We start from the raw sequence: 15,437 nt of genomic DNA on the forward strand, positions 1-15,437 counted from the left end.
TACTGTAAGAGCGGTCACACTATAGAGCTCTGTACTGTTAGAGCGGTCACACTATAGAGCTCTGTACTGTAAGAGCGGTCACACTATAGAGCTCTGTACTGTAAGAGCGGTCACACTATAGAGCTCTTTACTGTAAGGGCAGTCACACTATAGACATCTGTACTGTAAGAGCGGTCACACTGCAGAGCTCTGTACTGTAAGAGCGGTCACACTGTGGAGCTCTGTACTGTAAGAGCGGTCACACTATAGAGCTCTGTACTGTAAGAGCAGTCACACTATAGAGCTCTGTACTGTAAGAGCGGTCACACTATAGAGCTCTGTACTGTAAGAGCGGTCACACTATGGAGCTATGTACTGTAAGAGCGGTCACACTATAGAGCTCTGTACTGTAAGAGCGGTCACACTATAGAGCTCTGTACTGTAAGAGCGATCACACTATAGAGCTGTGTACTGTAAGAGCGGTCACACTATAGAGCTCTGTGCTGTAAGAGCGGTCACACTATAGAGCTCTGTACTGTAAGAGCGGTCACACTATAGAGCTCTGTACTGTAAGAGCGGTCACAGTATAGAGCTCTGTACTGTAAGAGCGGTCACACTATAGAGCTCTGTACTGTAAGAGCGATCACACTATAGAGCTCTGTACTGTAAGAGCGGCCACACTATAGAGCTCTGTACTGTAAGGGCGGTCACACTATAGAGCTGTGTACTCTAAGAGCGGTCACACTATAGAGCTCTGTACTGTAAGAGCGGTCACACTATAGAGCTCTGTACTGTAAGAGCCATCACACCATAGAGCTCTGTACTGTAAGAGCCATCACACTATAGAGCTCTGTACTGTAAGAGCGGTCACACTATAGAGCTCTGTACTGTAAGAGCGGTCCCACTATAGAGCTCTGTACTGTAAGAGCGGTCACACTATAGAGCTCTGTACTGTAAGAGCGGTCACACTATAGAGCTGTGTACTGTAAGAGCAGTCACACTATAGAGCTCTGTACTGTAAGAGCAGTCACACTATAGAGCTCTGTACTGTAAGAGCGGTCACACTATAGAGCTCTGTACTGTAAGAGCGGTCACACTATAGAGCTCTGTACTGTAAGAGCGGTCACACTATAGAGCTGTGTACTGTAAGAGCGGTCACACTATAGAGCTCTGTACTGTAAGAGCAGTCACACTATAGAGCTCTGTACTGTAAGAGCGGTCACACTCTAGAGCTCTGTACTGTAAGGGCGGTCACTCTGTTGGGTTTCTTTACTGTAAAGGCGGTCACACTATAGAGCTCTGTACTCTAAGAGCGGTCACACTATAGAGCTGTGTAATGTAAGGGCGGTCACACTATAGAGCTCTGTACTGTAAGAGCGGTCACACTATAGAGCTCTGTACTGTTAGAGCGGTCACACTATAGAGCTCTGTACTGTAAGAGCGGTCACACTATAGAGCTCTGTACTGTAAGAGCGGTCACACTATAGAGCTCTTTACTGTAAGGGCAGTCACACTATAGACATCTGTACTGTAAGAGCGGTCACACTGCAGAGCTCTGTACTGTAAGAGCGGTCACACTGTGGAGCTCTGTACTGTAAGAGCGGTCACACTATAGAGCTCTGTACTGTAAGAGCAGTCACACTATAGAGCTCTGTACTGTAAGAGCGGTCACACTATAGAGCTCTGTACTGTAAGAGCGGTCACACTGTGGAGCTATGTACTGTAAGAGCGGTCACACTATAGAGCTCTGTACTGTAAGAGCGGTCACACTATAGAGCTCTGTACTGTAAGAGCGATCACACTATAGAGCTGTGTACTGTAAGAGCGGTCACACTATAGAGCTCTGTGCTGTAAGAGCGGTCACACTATAGAGCTCTGTACTGTAAGAGCGGTCACACTATAGAGCTCTGTACTGTAAGAGCGGTCACAGTATAGAGCTCTGTACTGTAAGAGCGGTCACACTATAGAGCTCTGTACTGTAAGAGCGATCACACTATAGAGCTCTGTACTGTAAGAGCGGCCACACTATAGAGCTCTGTACTGTAAGAGCGGTCACACTATAGAGCTGTGTACTCTAAGAGCGGTCACACTATAGAGCTCTGTACTGTAAGAGCGGTCACACTATAGAGCTCTGTACTGTAAGAGCCATCACACCATAGAGCTCTGTACTGTAAGAGCCATCACACTATAGAGCTCTGTACTGTAAGAGCGGTCACACTATAGAGCTCTGTACTGTAAGAGCGGTCCCACTATAGAGCTCTGTACTGTAAGAGCGGTCACACTATAGAGCTCTGTACTGTAAGAGCGGTCACACTATAGAGCTGTGTACTGTAAGAGCAGTCACACTATAGAGCTCTGTACTGTAAGAGCAGTCACACTATAGAGCTCTGTACTGTAAGAGCGGTCACACTATAGAGCTCTGTACTGTAAGAGCGGTCACACTATAGAGCTCTGTACTGTAAGAGCGGTCACACTATAGAGCTGTGTACTGTAAGAGCGGTCACACGATAGAGCTCTGTACTGTAAGAGCGCTCACACTATAGAGCTGTGTACTGTAAGAGCGGTCAACTATAGAGCCCTGTACTGTAAGAGCGGTCACACTATAGAGCTCTGTACTGTAAGAGCAGTCACACTATAGAGCTCTGTACTATAAGAGCGGTCACACTATAGAGCTCTGTACTGTAAGAGCAGTCACACTATAGAGCTCTGTACTATAAGAGCGGTCACACTATAGAGCTGTGTACTGTAAGAGCGGTCACACTGCAGAGCTCTGTACTGTAAGAGCAGTCACACTATAGAGCTCTGTACTGTAAGAGCGGTCACACTATAGAGCTCTGTACTGTAAGAGCGGTCACACTATAGAGCTGTGTACTGTAAGAGGGGTCACACTATAGAGATCTGTACTGTAAGAGCGGTCACACTATAGAGCTCTGTACTGTAAGAGGTCACACTATAGAGCTGTGTACTGTAAGAGCAGTCACACTATAGAGCTCTGTACTGTAAGAGCGGTCACACTATAGAGCTGTGTACTGTAAGAGCGATCACACTATAGAGCTCTGTACTGTAAGAGCGGTCACACTATAGAGCTCTGCACTGTAAGAGCGGTCACACTATAGAGCTCTGTACTGTAAGAGCGGTCACACTATAGAGCTGTATAGTGTAAGAGCGGTCACACTATAGAGCTCTGTACTGTAAGAGCAGTCACACTATAGAGCTCTGTACTGTAAGAGCGGTCACACTATGGAGCTCTGTACTGTAAGAGCGGTGACACTATAGAGCTTTGTACTGTGAGAGCGGTCACACTATAGAGCTCTGTACTGTAAGAGCGGTCACACTATAGAGCTGTGTACTGTAAGAGCGGTCACACTATAGAGCTCTATACTGTAAGAGCGGTCACACTATGGAGCTCTGTACTGTAAGAGCGGTCACACTATAGAGCTCTGTACTGTAAGAGCGGTCACACTATAGAGATCTGTACTGTAAGAGCGGTCACACTATAGAGCTCTGTACTGTAAGAGCGGTCACACTATAGAGATCTGTACTGTAAGAGCGGTCACACTATAGAGCCGTGTACTGTAAGAGCGGTCACACTATAGAGCTCTGTACTGTAAGAGCGGTCACACTATAGAGCTGTGTACTGTAAGAGCGGTCACACTATAGAGCTCTGTACAGTAAGAGCGGTCACACTATAGAGCTCTGTACTGTAAGAGCGGTCACACTATAGAGATCTGTACTGTAAGAGCGGTCACACTATAGAGCTGTGTACTGTAAGAGCGGTCACACTATAGAGCTCTGTACTGTAAGAGCGGTCACACTATAGAGCTGTGTACTGTAAGAGCGGTCACACTATAGAGCTCTGTACAGTAAGAGCGGTCACACTATAGAGCTCTGTACTGTAAGAGCGGTCACACTATAGAGATCTGTACTGTAAGAGCGGTCACACTATAGAGCTCTGTACTGTAAGAGCGGTCACACTATAGAGATCTGTACTGTAAGAGCGGTCACACTATAGAGATCTGTACTGTAAGAGCGGTCACACTATAGAGCTCTGTACTGTAAGAGCGGTCACACTATAGAGCTGTGTACTGTAAGAGCGGTCACACTATAGAGCTCTGTACAGTAAGAGCGGTCACACTATAGAGCTCGGTACTGTAAGAGCGGTCACACTATAGAGCTCTGTACTGTAAGAGCGGTCACACTATAGAGCTCTGTACTGTAAGAGCGATCACACTATAGAGCTGTGCACTGTAACAGCGGTCACACTATAGAGCTCTGTACTGTAAGAGCCGTCACACTATAGAGCTCTGTACTGTAAGAGCGGTCTCACTATAGAACTCTGTACTGTAAGAGCGTTCTCACTATAGAGCTCTGTACAGTAAGAGCGGTCACTCTATAGAGCTCTGTACTGTAAGAGCGGTCACACTATAGAGCACTGTACTGTAAGAGCGGTCACACTATAGAGCTCAGTACTGTAAGAGCGGTCACACTATAGAGCTGTGTACTGTAAGAGCAGTCACACTATAGAGCTCTGTACTGTAAGAGCGGTCACACTATAGAGCTCTGTACTGTAAGAGCTGTCACACTATAGAGCTGTGTACTGTAAGAGCGGTCACACTATAGAGCTCTGTACTGTAAGAGTGGTCACACTATAGAGCTCTGTACTGTAAAAGCGGTCACACTATAGAGCTGTGTACTGTAAGAGCGGTCACACTATAGAGCTCTGTACTGTAAGAGCGGTCACACTATAGAGCTGTGTACTGTAAGAGCGGTCACACTGTAGAGCTCTGTACTGTAAGAGCGGTCACACTATAGAGCTCTGTACTGTAAGAGCGGTCACACTACAGAACTCTATACTGTAAGAGCGGTCACACTATAGAGCTTTGTACTGTAAGAGCGGTCACACTATAGAGATCTGTACTGTAAGAGCGGTCACACTGTAGAGCTCTGTACTGTAAGAGCGGTCACACTATAGAGCTCTGTACTGTAAGAGCGGTCACACTATAGAGCTCTGTACTGTAAGAGCGGTCACACTATAGAGCTTTGTACTGTAAGAGCGGTCACACTATAGAGCCCTGTACTGTAAGAGAGGTCACACTATAGAGCTCTGTACTGTAAGAGTGGTCACACTATAGAGCTCTGTACTGTAAGAGCGGTCACACTATAGAGCTCTGTACTGTAAGAGCGGTCACACAATAGAGCTCTGTACTGTAAGAGCGGTCACACTATAGAGCTGTGTACTGTAAGAGCGGTCACACTATAGAGCTCTGTACTGTAAGAGCGGTCACACTATAGAGCTCTGTACTGTAAGAGCGGTCACACTATAGAGCTCTGCGCTGTAAGAGCGGTCACACTATAGAGCTCTGTACTGTAAGAGCGGTCACACTATAGAGTTCTGTACTGTAAGAGCGGTCACACTATAGAGCTCTGTACTGTAAGAGCGGTCACACTATAGAGCTCTGTACTGTAAGAGCGGTCACACTATAGAGCTCTGTACTGTAAGAGCGGTCACACTATAGAGCTCTGTACTGTAAGAGCGGTCACACTATAGAGCTGTGTACTGTAAGAGCGGTCACACTATAGAGCTGTGTACTGTAAGAGCGGTCACACTATAGAGCCCTGTACTGTAAGAGCGGTCACACTATAGAGCCCTGTACTGTAAGAGCGATCACACTATAGAGCTCTGTACTGTAAGAGCGGTCACACTATAGAGCTCTGCACTGTAAGAGCGGTCACACTATAGAGCTCTGTACTGTAAGAGCGGTCACACTATGGAGCTCTGTACTGTAAGAGCGGTCACACTATAAAGCTATGTACTGTAAGAGCGGTCACACTATAGAGCTCTGTACTGTAAGAGCGGTCACACTACAGAGCTCTGTACTGTAAGAGCGGTCACACTGTAGAGCTCTGTACTGTAAGAGCGGTCACACTATAGAGCTCTGTACTGTAAGAGCGGTCACACTATAGAGCTGTGTACTGTAAGAGCGGTCACACTATAGAGCTGTGTACTGTAAGAGCGGTCACACTATAGAGCTGTGTACTGTAAGAGCGGTCACACTATAGAGCTGTGTACTGTAAGAGCGGTCACACTATAGAGCTCTGTACTGTAAGAGCGGTCACACTATAGAGCTGTGTACTGTAAGAGCGGTCACACTATAGAGCTCTGTACTGTAAGGGCGGTCACACTATAGAGCTCTGTACTGTAAGGGCGGTCACACTATAGAGCAGTGTACTGTAAGAGCGGTCACACTATAGAGCTCTGTACTGTAAGAGCGGTCACACTATAGAGCTCTGTACTGTAAGGGCGGTCACACTATAGAGGTGTGTACTGTAAGAGCGGTCACACTATAGAGCTCTGTACTGTAAGAGTGGTCACACTATAGAGCTCTGTAGTGTAAGAGCGGTCACACTATAGAGCTCTGTAGTGTAAGAGCGGTCACACTATAGAGCTGTGTACTGTAAGAGCGGTCACACTATAGAGCTCTGTACTGTAAGAGCGGTCACACTATAGAGCTCTGTACTGTAAGAGCGGTCACACTATGGAGCTCTGTACTGTAAGAGCAGTCACACTATAGAGCTCTGTACTGTAAGAGAGGTCACACCATAGAGCTGTGTACTGTAAGAGCGGTCACACTATAGAGCTCTGTACTGTAAGATCGGTCACACTATAGAGCTCTGTACTGTAAGAGCGGTCACACTATAGAGCTCTGTACTGTAAGAGCGGTCACACTATAGAGCTCTATACTGTAAGAGCGGTCACACTATAGAGCTCTGTACTGTGAGAGCGGTCACACTATAGAGCTGCGTACTGTAAGAGCGATCACACTATAGAGCTCTGTACTGTAAGAGCGGTCACACTATAGAGCTGTGTACTGTAAGAGCAGTCACACTATAGAGCTCTGCACTGTAAGAGCGGTCACACTATAGAGCTCTGTACTGTAAGAGCGGTCACACTATAGAGCTCTGTACTGTAAGATCGGTCACACTATAGAGCTCTGTACTGTAAGAGCGGTCACACTATAGAGCTCTGTACTGTAAGAGCGGTCACACTATAGAGCTCTATACTGTAAGAGCGGTCACACTATAGAGCTCTGTATTGTGAGAGCGGTCACACTATAGAGCTGCGTACTGTAAGAGCGGTCACACTATAGAGCTCTGTACTGTAAGAGCGGTCACACTATAGAGCTCTGTACTGTAAGAGCAGTCACACTATAGAGCTCTTTACTGTAAGAGCGGTCACACTATAGAGCCCTGTACAGTAAGAGGGGTCACACTATAGAGCTCTGTACTGTAAGAGCGATCACACTATAGAGCTCTGTACTGTAAAAGCGGTCACACTATAGAACTCTGTACTGTAAGGGCGGTCACACTATAGAGCTCTGTACTGTAAGAGCGGTCACACTATAGAGCTCTGTACTGTAAGAGCGGTCACACTATAGAGCTCTGTACTGTAAGAGGGGTCACACTATAGAGCTCTGTACTGTAAGGGCGGTCACACTGTTGGGTTTCTGTACTGTAAGGGCGGTCACACTGTTGGGTTTCTTTACTGTAAGGGCGGTCACACTGTTGGGTTTCTGTACTGTAAGGGCGGTCACACTATAGAGCTCTGTACTGTAAGAGTGGTCACACTAGAGCTCTGTACTGTAAGGGCGGTCACACTGTTGGGTTTCTGTACTGTAAGGGCGGTCACACTGTTGGGTTTCTGTACTGTAAAGGCGGTCACACTATAGAGCTGTGTACTGTAAGAGCGGTCACAATATAGAGCTGTGTACTGTAAGAGCGGTCACACTGTTGGGTTTCTTTACTGTAAGGGCTGTCACACTGTTGGGTTTCTGTACTGTAAGGGCGGTCACACTGTTGGGTTTCTGTACTGTAAGGGTGGTCACACTGTTGGGTTGCTTTACTGTAAGGGCGGTCACACTGTTGGGTTTCTGTACTGTAAGGGCGGTCACACTGTTGGGTTTCTGTACTGTAAGGGCGGTCACACTGTTGGGTTTCTGTACTGTAAGGGCGGTCACACTGTTGGGTTGCTTTATTGTAAGGGCGGTCACACTGTTGGGTTTCTGTACTGTAAGGGCGGTCACACTGTTGGGTTTCTGTACTGTAAGGGCGGTCACACTGTTGGGTTTCTGTACTGTAAGGGCGGTCACACTGTTGGGTTTCTGTACTGTAAGGGCGGTCACACTGTTGGGTTTCTTTACTGTAAGGGCGGTCACACTGTTGGGTTGCTTTACTGTATTATGCATGTCTTTAGTGGCTGTATGTGGACTGGTTTTCTTAGTGGTCTCTCTTTTAGAAAGCTCCTGCCCCTTCCACCAATTTAGTGTAATGTCTTTTTAAGGTTTAATTACCTGGATTGCAAATGTGCCAAGTACAATTGCACAAAATATGGGATTCCTAAATATGCCATCAAATACATTGTGCTCCCCGTGGATCTTGCGAGCATTGATCTCATTGAAGAGCTGCATCAAGACGAAGGTGTTGAAGATGATGGTGTAGTGCTCCGATGGAGGAGAATGGAGTGGGGCGTTGCGTCCACTGTCTATATTAAAGATCTGCTCTCCTGCAAGCACAGACAGTTCTCTGGGTAAAGTGTCCGTTCAAAGCGAAACATTGCTGGTGAGTAAAAGACAAACTTACCGACAAAAAGCAGCGTGAAGATGAGAGTCAGCTGGTAGACGCCATGACCCAGGATATTCTTCATCATAGTCCGGGAAATCAAAGGCTTGTTCCTTCCATACGGCTTCCGGAGAAGAAGAGACTCTGTTGGTGGCTCAGTGGCAAGAGCAAGAGATGCAAAGGTGTCCATGATGAGGTTCACCCACAACATCTGAACAGCTTTCAAGGGAGAATCCTAGCGGAAGAATCGAGAGGAATGGATGGAGCTCAGTCCAGGCCTCCCCAGTGGGCAGAGGACACGTGCCACTGCTGATCCTCCGCCACTGCTGATTCTCCGCCACTGCTGATCCTCAACCACTACTGATCCTCCGCCACTGCTGATCCTCAACCACTGCTGACCCTCCTCCACTGTTGATCCTCCGCCACTGCTGATCCTCAACCACTACTGACTCTCAACCACTACTGATCCTCCGCCACTGCTGATCCTCCGCCACTGCTGATTCTCCGCCACTGCTGATCCTCAACCACTACTGATCCTCCGCCACTGCTGATCCTCAACCACTGCTGACCCTCCTCCACTGCTGATCCTCAACCACTACTGATCCTCCGCCACTGCTGATCCTCAACCACTGCTGACCCTCCTCCACTGCTGATCCTCCGCCACTGCTGACCCTCAACCACTACTGATCCCCAACCACTACTGATCCTCCGTCACCACTGATCCTCCGTCACTGCCAATCCTCCGCCACCACTGATCCTCCGCCACTGCTGATCCTCCGCCACTGCTGACCCTCCGCCACTGCTGCCCCTCCGCCACTGCTGACCCTCAACCACTACTGATCCTCCGTCACCACTGATCCTCCGCCACTGCCGATCCTCCGCCACTACTGATCCTCCGCCTCTGCTGACCCTCAACCACTACTGATCCTCTGCCACTGCTGATCCTCAGCCACTGCTGACCCTCAACCACTACTGATCCTCCGCCACCACTGATCCTCTGTCACCACTGATCCTCCGTCACTGCTGATCCTCAGCCACTGCTGATCCTCCGCCACCACTGATCCTCCATCACCACTGATCCTCCGTCACCACTAATCCTCCGCCACTGCTGATCCTCAGCCACTGCTGATTCTCCGCCACCACTTATCCTCCGCCACTGCTGATCCTCAACCACTACTGATCCTCCGCCACTGCTGACCCTCAACCACTACTGACCCTCAACCACTACTGATCCTCCGCCACCACTGATCCTCCGTCACCACTGATCCTCCGCCACTATTAATCCTCCGCGACTACTAATCGTCCGTATGCGTCCTTACCTGTGTAATACACGCCCCTGTAAATGCCACAATCACGGCCACCACATTTACTGTTAGTTGGAACTGCAGGAACTTGGAGATGCTGTCGTACACATTGCGGCCCCACATTACTGCCTTGACGATGCTGCTGAAGTTGTCGTCAGTCAGGATGATGTCAGAAGCTTCCTTGGCTACGTCTGTGCCAGCAATTCCCTGCAAAATCATTAAAAAAAATGATCAGCAGGTGTAGATGGATGAAACCTGCAGTAATGACCGAGATTCCTTCTCACACACAATCCTCCAGTCAGATTCTCTCTTAGATATAAAGGCTTTGTACATCCAACCTACCATGGCAAAACCAACATCGGCTTTCTTCAATGCAGGACCATCATTTGTGCCATCCCCCGTCACTGCAACCACCTGCCTCTGCTCCAGCTGCGTGCTGTCAATAATGCCTAAAAAACAATACACATCCATGTGATAGTGTCCATCATCTACCGGGATCAGAGTCCGTCATCTACTGCGATCTGTGTCCGTCACCTACAGCGATCAGAGTCCATCATTTACCGCGATCAGAGTCCGTCACCTACCGCGATCAAAGTCCGTCACCTACCGCGATCAGGGTCCATCACCTAGCGCGATCAGTGTCCATCATCTACAGCGATCAGTGTCCGTCATCTAGCATGATCAGTGACCTACCGCGATCAAAATCCGTCACCTACCACGAGCAAAGTCCGTTACCTACTGCGAGCAAACTCTGTCACCTACCGCGATCAGTGTCCGTCACCTACCGCGATCAGTGTCCGTCACCTACCGCAATCAGTGTCCGTCACCTACCGCGAGCAAAGTCTGTCACCTACTGCGAGCAAACTCTGTCACCTACCGCGATCAAAGTCCATCACCTACCGCGATCAGTGTCCGTCACCTACCGCGATCAGTGTCCGTCACCTACCGCGATCAGTGTCCGTCACCTACCGCGACCAGTGTCCGTCACCTACCGCGACCAGTGTCCGTCACCTACCGCGATCAGTGTCCGTCACCTACCGCGACCAGTGTCCGTCACCTACCGGGATCAGAGGCCGTCCCCTACCGAGATCAGTGTCCGTCATCTAGGACGATCAGTGTCCGTCACCTACCGCGACCAGTGTCCGTCACCTACCGCGATCAGTGTTCGTCACCTACCATGACCAGTGTCCGTCACCTACCGCAATCAGTGTCCATCACCTACCGCGACCAGTGTCCGTCACCTACCGGGATCAGAGTCCGTCATCTACTGCGATCTGTGTCCGTCACCTACAGCGATCAGAGTCCATCACTTACCGCGATCAGAGTCCGTCACCTACCGCGATCAAAGTCCGTCACCTACCGCGATCAGGGTCCATCATCTACAGCGATCAGTGTCCGTCATCTAGCATGATCAGTGTCCGTCATCTAGCACGATCAGTGTCCGTCATCTACAGCGATCAGTGTCCGTCATCTACCGCAATCAAAGTCCGTCACTTACCGCGATCAAAGTCCGTCACCTACCGCGATCAAAATCCGTCACCTACCACGAGCAAAGTCCGTTACCTACTGCGAGCAAACTCTGTCACCTACCGCGATCAGTGTCCGTCACCTACCGCGATCAGTGTCCGTCACCTACCGCAATCAGTGTCCGTCACCTACCGCGAGCAAAGTCTGTCACCTACTGCGAGCAAACTCTGTCACCTACCGCGATCAAAGTCCATCACCTACCGCGATCAGTGTCCGTCACCTACCGCGATCAGTGTCCGTCACCTACCGCGACCAGTGTCCGTCACCTACCGCGACCAGTGTCCGTCACCTACCGCGATCAGTGTCCGTCACCTACCGCGACCAGTGTCCGTCACCTACCGGGATCAGAGTCCGTCCCCTACCGAGATCAGTGTCCGTCATCTAGCACGATCAGTGTCCGTCACCTACCGCGACCAGTGTCCGTCACCTACCGCGATCAGTGTTCGTCACCTACCATGACCAGTGTCCGTCACCTACCGCAATCAGTGTCCATCACCTACCGCGACCAGTGTCCGTCACCTACCGGGATCAGAGTCTGTCATATACCGGGATCAGGTTTATTAATGAGGACAAGCAATGATAGAAGTAAAGAGTAGGACCACTATTTCCAATGTCTCTGATCACCCTCGTCTCTACTGCAGTCTGTATAATGCTGCTCAGTGGGTGGGAGAGAGGGGTTTTGTATCAAGGACAGGCACATCGCACCATTATTTATTTTGATAAAGGAATTCTAGCAGCCAAAACCATTAATATTGAAATGAAATGAATCTTAGTCAAGTGAACAGATGTGAGCAGATGTATTACTGAGTCCAGGAGAAAGCATATACCCTCCGGTAACAAAATGTCCAGAAAGAAACCATTGTGGGTAAATAGGGCAGAACAAAATACAAGACAAAGAGCCGAGAGGTCATTAATCACATCCAGGAGAGGAAAGATCTCATCCGGAAATCAAGAGAGAGATCAGGCTCCAACGTTATTGGAGAAAACTCACCAATGAGCGACCTGTGCCCGGGATCAATCATGACAGTCCACCAATAAATATAACAAGAAAAAGTGCGGCTGCGTCTGAGCAAAGGAAATAATGACAAATCCCCCGAGCCGGATGGGATCCATCCACGGATACTGGGGGAGCTGAGCTCAGGAATTGACAGATCACTGTATCTCATCTTCTTAGACTCTTGTCACATGGTGGACGATGGCTGACGTGGTACCGATAAGTAAGAAAGGTAAAAAGCTGGATCCAGGCAATTACCATCTGGTTAAGTCTGACATCAGTAGTGTGTGACATATATGAGGACGTTACAAGAGATAAGCTGCAGAGAATAATCTAATAACCGACAACCAGAATGGATTCATGAAGGATAAGTCATGTCTGACAACATGTTGGGTTTCTATGAGAAGGTAAGTGCAGATCTGGATATTGGTCATGCAGCTGATGTGATTTATCTGGACTTTGATACTGAACCACAAAATAGCCTTATACTGAAGCTCCATGTGAGGAGCTGTCCTTGTTTTAAAGACTATTGGACCAATGCACATAGAGCGGAGTCCACGGCTGCAGACTTTTTCCAGCACGGAGCACCGGTTACGTCAATCTTATTGCTGTGTGTTATTAGACATTCACTTGCTCGTCAGTTCAGCCTCAGAAATCAATGTTTCCATTCAGTGACAGTAAGCAGAGGAAGACATGCAAGCTGGGTCTTATGCATACTGAAAGGTGGCTAATGGTTGCATAGTCGATGGGAGATATGTGTCACAGAGATGGCTGTCCTCTGTGATGTAACCCGCAGTGTTTCTCTAGAGCACGTAGCACTAAGAGGACTGATTGGTGCACCTGGGACCGGGTTATGGGTAGCTTGGAGAGATGGGCGGGTCCAGCTACCCACATACCTCCCCTCTGAGTTACCGGCTTATATAATGGAGGTTGTTTGGCAGATGGTCTGTGTGTTTGGAGGGAGAAGGCCTGGTTGTCTCCAGACCGAGCCAGGATACTGGACGCTGTCCAGCCTGTGTGCTCACAGGACTAGTTAATCAGAGACTTGCTTAAAGGACACTTTACTTTGTTTTCCTGAACTAAAGGCTGTTTGTTGTTTTTCCTTTTTTGCTTGTTGGTTTATGAAACAATAAATGGACATGGACTTTTAAAGGAACATGCTTCCTGTTTTCCTCCTATCGCACCCAATTGAGTAAAAACCCTACAGTACATAAGGCCAAACAGGAGATTGGTAATTAAGGAAAGCAATCATTCCATTACTCTCGTTAGTGTCCCAGGGGCCTCAAGACATTGTTATCCCAGTCATTAGTCACATTGTGTTGATGGGGATAGTAGACCCAGTGGAGACATCACTTTAGGGGGTCTCACATGCAGTCCCAGGTGATGGGTATGGCCTGAGAAAAAAAACACCACCAATGTTAGCTTTTGGTGGGGGGAGGGTGTAAACAGATCTGCCCATTCAGGGAACAGAACCCAGGGAGTGAGGAAAATAAGCCACATGTTTAGTGAGGAGCTGGTGGAGTGACATCTAGGGGTGAGGATCCATTGCTGAGGTCCTGGTGCCCGTGTATGGATGCTCTGTGGAGTTTGGAGATTGGTTGCTGGCTGGGCTGGATACATGTGCTACGGTTGAGGGATCTGTCGTCTGAATTTGAGGAACTTTCTTAAGGACTGTTGCTGCTGGATGCATGGGCTTCGGTCATGTTATCTGTTGTCTGGAGGAGCGTGAACTGTGACTAAAGATTATACTGGCAAGAGATACTAAATCTGTGGGCCAACCAAAAGTTCGGAGACAGTGAATATCTTCTGGTACGGGGGCAGTAGGACTACCGGCCCCAGGGAAAGGATCTTGAGGACTGGGGGCAATGTATTTTGGCCATCTACCCACAGTTGTTGTAAAACCATGAACTTAAAGAATAAAAAATAGTTGCATCATTAACATGCCTAGGTGATTATTACAACCCACAACCTCAGATCTTCACACTCCAGAAGCAGCAACTAGAGGGCGCTATATGCAGATGGGTATAAAAATGGTTAAGGGATTAAAGAGTTATAGTAAATGGTACATTCTCTAAATAGGATAAAATCAGCAGTGGGGACCACAAGCATCTGTACCGGAAGCAGTGGAGATCACAAGGATCTGTACTGGGATCAGTGGAGATCACAAGGATCTGTACTGGGATCAGCGGAGACCACAAGGATCTGTACCAGAAGCAGTGGGGACCACAAGGATCTGTACTGGGATCAGTGGAGACCACAAGGATCTGTACTGGGATCAGTGGGGACCACAAGGATCTGTACTGGGATCAGTGGAGACCACAAGGATCTGTACTGGGATCAGTGGAGACCACAAGGATCTGTACCAGAAGCAGTGGGGACCACAAGGATCTGTACTGGGATCAGTGGGGACCACAAGGATCTGTACTGGGATCAGTGGGGACCACAAGGATCTGTACTGGGATCAGTGGAGACCACAAGGATCTGTACCGGAAGCAGTGGAGACCACAAGGATCTGTACCGGAAGCAATGGAGACCACAAGGATCTGTACCGGGAGAAATGGGGACCACAAGGATCTGTACCGGGAGAAATGGGGACCACAAGGATCTGTAGCGGGAGCAGTGGCTATCTGATCTATTACACGGGATGGAGGTCTCTCGTCTATTACACGGGATGGAGGTCTCTCCTATATTCCTATATTACACGGGATGGAAGCCTCTCCTCTATTACACGAAATGGAGGCCTCTGCTATATTACACGGGACGGAGGCCTCTGCTATATTACACGGGACGGAGGCCTCTGCTATATTACACAGGATGGAGGCCTCTCCTCAATTACACGGAATGGAGGCCTCTGCTATATTACACGGGACGGAGGCCTCTCCTCTATTACACGGAATGGAGATGTCTCCTATATTACATGGGATGGAGGCCTCTCCTATATTACATGGGATGAAGGCCTCTCCTATATTACACGGGATGGAGGTCTCTTCTCTATTACATGGGATGGAGGTCTCTCC

At 48.6% G+C, this 15,437-nt stretch overlaps 1 protein-coding gene across 7 annotated transcripts in view; it reads right to left on the reverse strand.

Moving 5' to 3' along the window:
• LOC141157680 (plasma membrane calcium-transporting ATPase 2) overlaps positions 1-15,437 on the reverse strand; it is a 513,073-nt gene that overhangs the window by 225,191 nt on the left and 272,445 nt on the right. For all 7 annotated transcript variants that reach the window (XM_073645226.1, XM_073645230.1, XM_073645228.1 and 4 more), the window contains 4 exons: positions 10,242-10,348; positions 9,915-10,106; positions 8,617-8,830; positions 8,328-8,539 (listed from right to left, as the gene is read on the reverse strand). In XM_073645226.1, coding sequence (XP_073501327.1) covers positions 8,328-8,539; positions 8,617-8,830; positions 9,915-10,106; positions 10,242-10,348 — 725 coding nt within the window. The remainder of the gene's footprint in view (positions 1-8,327; positions 8,540-8,616; positions 8,831-9,914; positions 10,107-10,241; positions 10,349-15,437) is intronic.

Source organism: Phyllobates terribilis, unplaced genomic scaffold (genome assembly GCF_046119375.1).
Source record: "Phyllobates terribilis strain yellow unplaced genomic scaffold, ASM4611937v1 Scaffold_8__6_contigs__length_399053987, whole genome shotgun sequence".
Lineage (NCBI taxonomy): Eukaryota > Metazoa > Chordata > Amphibia > Anura > Dendrobatidae > Phyllobates > Phyllobates terribilis.